At 56.2% G+C, this 5,919-nt stretch overlaps 1 protein-coding gene across 1 annotated transcript; it reads left to right on the top strand.

Moving 5' to 3' along the window:
• Nucleotides 1–328: 328 nt before the first annotated feature.
• NCLIV_058280 (hypothetical protein) lies at nt 329–4,807 on the top strand (the record flags this gene model as incomplete). Its single annotated transcript, XM_003885384.1, has 8 exons — nt 329–558; nt 713–1,110; nt 1,613–1,722; nt 2,072–2,539; nt 2,808–3,107; nt 3,672–3,936; nt 4,208–4,401; nt 4,706–4,807. The coding sequence occupies 8 exons, from the start codon at nt 329–331 to the stop codon at nt 4,805–4,807; spliced, it is 2,067 nt and encodes a 688-aa protein (XP_003885433.1).
• Between the last annotated feature and the right edge of the window lie 1,112 nt (nt 4,808–5,919).

The raw sequence follows: 5,919 nt of genomic DNA, 5'->3' as shown, positions 1-5,919 counted from the left end.
CTTTCCAGAAAGAGGCCTTGGTGCCTTCCGCTTCTCGCGCGGGACATCCTTGATTTAACGCGACCGTCATGCTTTCTCTCCTCTTCCCCTTCGAATAAAACTGGAATACGAAACAGCAGTCCCGCCGGGATCGTGCCTTTCTCGCAGTCTCTTCAGTCACACAGTCCTGGAGCGCCTTCGAGAATTGCATCCTGAGAAGGCCTTGTCGTCTTCCTTTCGATAGGCGTCGCCTCTCTCTTCTCGCGCTTGACTGTCCACAAAAAACGCGCGCCTCACGAGCCTCTCCTTTTCTCTTTCTCTCTTCCCTCTCCTTTTCCTCGTCTTCGCTATGGCGCTCAGCATCGGAGCAGTTGTTTCTGACGCAGTTCAGTGGCTGTCGACGGAGATCCGCAAGACTCTCGACGAGGAGGTTCTCGGCGAGTCGCCTGCTCTCAGCTGTCCTCGCTCGCCCGACTCTCCGACGCGCGTCGCTTTCGGCGAAGAAGACCGTTTCTCCTCGCCAAGACAGCGCGTTGTCACGCGTGCGGCCTCCGTCTCCCTCGACTGCCTCGTGTGCTGGTAAGACAGACACACAAAAAGCTCGAGGCGCTTGTCTCTCTTGGCTTCCATGTCGCGTCCACGGGCCTCCTCTGGCACCGGTCCCAAAACGCCGCAGCTTCTCTCTCTCGTCTCACAGCTGTAGACGTTTGTCTTTTCCTTCGTCCTTGTCCAGGCAAGACGCTCTCGAGACAGCGCCCTGTTGCTCTGCGCCTTTCCTCGACGCCTCGTCAACGCCCTCAACCTGCGGAGACAGTCCCTGCGAGGCGGCGAGTCTGCGTGACAGGCATCGTGCCACGCAGACGCGCAGCGACTCCTCGAGTTTCCGTGCCGAGAGGAACGCTTGCTCTCTCCATGCGCACGCAGAGCGACGAAACTCGCCGTCCTTCGCATGGGAAGATCACGCGGAAAAACACGCGCGAGAAACAAACCCCTTCCCGGTCGACGAGGGCCTCAACCGCCGACTCTTTCTCCACTACGGAGATCCCTGCACGCTCAAAGTCGACGCCATCGTCTGCTTCATCAATGAGGCTTTCAAGCCCATCGACAAACTTGGCACGCGATTGGCTATTAGTGCGTCCAACCCAAACACGTCCCTCCTCTTGTATCGTTCCAAACCTTTCTCGACCGTCTGCTGTGCCTGTGTCTCTGTCGGTGTTTACCTGCATCTGCCTCTCGTCCCGTACCTTCTCCTGTGTTCGTCCCGTACCTGCTCCTGTGTCTTTCTTTCCCCTGTATCTTTCAGCGTCGTTCTCTCTCTCTCTCCTCTTTCTGTATAATTCTCTCTCTCCTTTGCTCTCTGCTCTGCGTCGCATTTTGCGTGCGTTTCGAGGGCCCTCCTGCGTGCCCCTCTCTGTGTCTGTTTCCGCTTCTCCGCGTTTCGCCCAGATCGCCTTCCGTCGTCGTCGCTCGCTCTTTTTAGTCTCCTTCCTCTGCGGAATCTCTTGTCCGCTGTGTATTCTCCCTCAGTCTTGTTGGGGTCTTCTCTCCCCCGTCTCTTGGTGCTCGGACACTCGCGAGTCTCCGGCATCTTCTCTTCTCGTTCGTTCCTCTTCTCTCCTTTTCCTTCTTGCAGTCGGAGGCGACGAACTCGCCGACGAGGTGCGCCATCTGGAACGGTGCAAAGCAGGCGAGGCGCGCATCTGCCGCTCCTTCAACCTTCCTTCTTCCCACGTCATCTACACAGTGGGTTTCGACGCACGAAAAAGATCCTCCGACCTCCAGACAGGTCCAACACCCTCGCAGTGCCGAGGGTCGTCAGGGATCAACCGCGAAAAGCGGCAATGCATACTTACCTGCAGTCCTATAAAGATATCGACCCCCTGCGCCATCCGTCAGGAAATGCACGAAACACCTGTTCATGTATGCACATCTCTTCTTCTCCCTTCGGAAAGGCTGTCTGTCTCATTCTGGTACTTTGTGCAGGGGGCGTGCATGTGGGAGAGACGCCACGCGTTCTGTTAACATCCAGGTGCCTGGGTTCCCTTTCTCTTCTCTCTGCACATGTTTTCCTCGTTCTCTTTCTTTTCTGCAGGTGGGTCCGCGCTTCAACAGCAAGTACATCACGGCGACACACAACGCCCTCAACGGGTGTTTGCGCGAATCGCTGTTGCTCCTCGACGAGAACGGCTTGACGACTGTCGCAGTGCCTCTCTACTCAGTCTCGGCAGCTCACAGTCGCCGTTCGTCGTCCCTCGCGAGCGCCGCGCTCCCACCCCACAGCTTGCGCCGCATGCAGCGGCGCGAAGAGCCTGGAAGTCCCGGCGAAACGCGAGCCGCCCGCGAAGGGCGCGAGGCGCATGCAGACGTGTGCCGCCTTGCAGGGGAATCTGGCGACGAGGCTGACGCGTACGTTCACACCTCCTTGCGAACGCTGCGGAGGTGGATGGAACGACTGCGGGAGAAACTCGACGCCGTCGTTCTCATCGTCGACGACGTCCAGGAAATGCGCGCCTGCGAAGCGTTCGTCAAACTGTACTTCCCCAGAAACGAAGCAGAAGAGGTGCGCCCGAGCCGAGAAGTCTCCCGGGATCTTCGCGGCCAGGAACAGACCCGTGCTGCCCTCGAAAAAGAGCCCCTCTCTTGAAGAAAGGAAACCTGATTTCTCGAGACGTCCAGAGCGACAGATAAACGCGTTTAGCGATTGAACCAAACAGATAATCTTTCTCTCTCTTTTTCTCTCTCTTTCTCTCTCTTTTCTCTCCTCTGTCGTATGTCTCACTTTCTTCTCCGTCCGTTTCCGCCGTTTTCTTTTCCGTTGTTTCTTTCAGGCGGAAGCGCTGTACGGCTTGCCGGAGGAGCTGGGCGACGCCTTCGGGCAGATCGAAGTGGTGGAGCGGCGAATGCGCGTCGGCCGGGAAGGGAGCGCGGCCTCGCATGTGCAGTCTGGCGAGATCACCGCGCAGTTCGGCAGCCTCTTTATGCGGGCCTGCGAGAGCGACTCGGAGGACGGTGGGCTGTCTCCGCGAGAAGAGAACCGGATTCTCAACTCTGCCGACGTTAGCTTCACGGACGCGAAGGCGTGCACCGAGACGGAGAGGCGCATCAACGCCCTCAACGCCACGCAGGACGTAAGCGCATGCAGTTTTTAAAACGAAGAAAACGGAGAGAAGCGTGGACACGCGGCCAAAACGTCGGGGCTCCCCTCCAGAAAAACAGCCCACATTCAAAAAGTCCACCTTCCAAAAGCTCTGCCCCACGAAGAAGTTGCACGTCTCATCGCTCCCACAAAACGTCTCTGGGTGGGAGTTTTATGCATGGTTTGCAAGGTTTTAAGCGTTTCGCGGGGTTTTTGCTGGCCAGGAGATGCATGCAACACTGGGAGTCGGGACGTGAAACGTACGTGTCCTCGGATGTGTTTCTTCCCCATCTTCCCCTCGCCAACACGAGGATGTGCATGTGAGTGTGTGCATGCGGAGGAGACGCATGCAGACTTGCCAGTCGCGCTTCGTCACACGAGAGTCGCCCACGCCGTTCTTTCCCAAGAAGCCTCTGCTGGGTTCGAACGCGCGGTGTAGCTAGCAGAGACAGTCTTCTTGAGTTCCTCCTTTCTCTCTCTCCTTCCTTCGCCGCGCTTGGCACGTTCCCCTCTTTTCGTTTCCTCTGTGTCGCCTCTCGTTGTCGGGCGTTTTCAGCCGGCAGGCGTCGACAGCGAAGCGCTCTACCACCGCTACCTGCGGCAGGCCTCGGCGATTGCGGACTGCGTCGCTTTCCAGCAACTGGACGCGATCGGCTTTCTCTCGCCGCGCGGAACAGACAGAGCTGGACGCCCTCTCGTGGTCTTCTTCGCCGCGCTCTTCCCGTCTACGCCCGTCGATGCGCACCTCGTGCTTCTCTACATCATCAAGACGCTCGATCCGTACATTCGCGACAAATACACCCTCCTCTACGTCAACACCGGTGAGAAACGCGGGAGGCAGGAAACCGACTCTCAACGGCCTTTGTCTCGGAGCGAGAAAGACGCAGAGAAAGACAGAGTACATGATAACCGGATGCAAACAGACGGCTGCGTGGAGCGATAACGAGCTCGAAAGGGAGAGGTCGAGCGATACACGTGCCCATATATATACATATATTGTGTGTGCATTCACCTGTAAATGTGTAGGTGGTTTGGACGCGTTTCTCGGGAGAGCGTGTGGCACTGGTGCGTTGCGTTGCGTTGCGGTTGCAGAAGTTCACCACAGCCACATGCCGTCGATGGCTCTTTGGAAAGAGTTCTTCCACCTTTTTTCCCAGTACGAGAACACCCTGGATCAGCTTCTCGTCCTTCATCCCGGGTTCCTCTTCAAAGCTGCCTTCGCGTGCATGTGGCCATACCTCCCCACCAACCTCTGGCGCGGAACCTTTTATCTCGACAGCATTAAGGTATGTCTGTTCTCTCTGTCTCTCCTTTCTCTCGTGTGCCTTCCCGTATCCTCCGTCTGTTCTCTGTCCTCCCTGCTTTCCTCTCCGTTCTTTTCCATCTATCTCCCCCAGTCTTCCACCCTGAATCCCCCCTTCTCTTTCTTTTCTCCGTCCTTCCGTTCTCCCTGTCTTCGCCGTTTCGGTGTATGGGTCATCTCCGCGCTGTCTCCCTCTGTCCTCTCTCTCCGTCCTCTCTCGGTCCTCCCGTTCTCTCCGTCTCTTTCGAGGTCACCCGTCCTTTTCTTTTCCTCTTCTTCTGGTGCAGGATCTCTCGACGCACGTAGACGAGCGGCAGCTACGCCTGCCGAACTACGTCGTGGAATACGACCAGCTGCCCCGGAAGCGAATCCTCGGTTTGCGTCTCTGAAAGGTGCGCGTGGCGAGAGAGACGCGCCTGTGAGCTGTCTTCTCGCAGCGACATCCTGCCGTCCGCACAAAAATCCAGACTTCTTCGCCTCGGCGACAAGAAATCTGTGTCTAGAGGCGACAGGCGACAAAAGGAGGCTTCTCTGAGAGAGGCGACAAAAGGAGGCTTCTCTGAGAGAGGCGAGATGCGCGGATTCTTTCCACTGGGAAAGAGCTCAGGTTCGAAATCCCGAGGCAAGCACACACTGGTCTTCTTCAAACCCCCGTCCAAAGCTCTGGCGGCACTTCCAAGTTCACCCTCCAGCTTCGTCGCTTTGCCGGCAACCCGCAGATATCTCGAAGCGTCTACTGTTACATACACGTGTGCGTGCGGATACGCATACCAACAAATGCACAGGTGTTTCTCGATGCTTCTACTTTTATTTAGACATACGCATGCGTTTGATGTGTACAGGAAAGTGCAAGTGTGTTTGGTGGTAAGAACGTGTGAAACGTTTTTGGGAAACGCGAGAACCCGGTGACGTTGCCGAGGATAAGCAGGTCAAAAGTTGTCTCTTCCGCTCGCGACAGGAACGCGGCGGAAACGCGGATATTAAAACCGGAAGGATTTCTCTCTCGGAGCAGTTTTTTCGGAACGAGGAATCTACCCGGACGCGGAGGGGGGAGGGGGGGGTTGTTTGCGTGTCCAGCTGTGCGTAACTCTTCAAAGAGGACACAGAACAGTACAGTCTGTGTAAATCTACATTTATCTTTCATGTAAGATTGTTCGGTGAGAGAGAAAGGAGACAGAACGGCGAGGAAGCAAAGCGCGTACCTCGGCGCTGAAGGCTTCTGCCTTTCTGAATTGGGACGCGGGCCACGTAGAGTTGCCGAGAATCGATCCTCATGGAAACACATGGACGGAAATATGGATGTATACATATATATATATATATATATGTAGTTACATGGGTTGGGAAGACGAGACGCATCTGTGTGTATAGATAGGGAAGAACATGGATTTAGAGAGATGTCGAAAGAGAAGGCACATCGGTATGCACCGTTCTTTTCCACAAGTGCGGCGGTGGAGGCAGCTGGGGGTCTGTCTGTAGTGGCGCCGTAGTGGAACGTTTT

This window comes from Neospora caninum, chromosome XI (assembly GCF_000208865.1).
Source record: "Neospora caninum Liverpool complete genome, chromosome XI".
NCBI classification, from domain to species: Eukaryota; Apicomplexa; class Conoidasida; order Eucoccidiorida; family Sarcocystidae; genus Neospora; species Neospora caninum.
The sequence above is the reverse complement of the archived record's forward strand: the minus strand, read 5'-3'. Positions and strand labels throughout refer to the sequence as shown.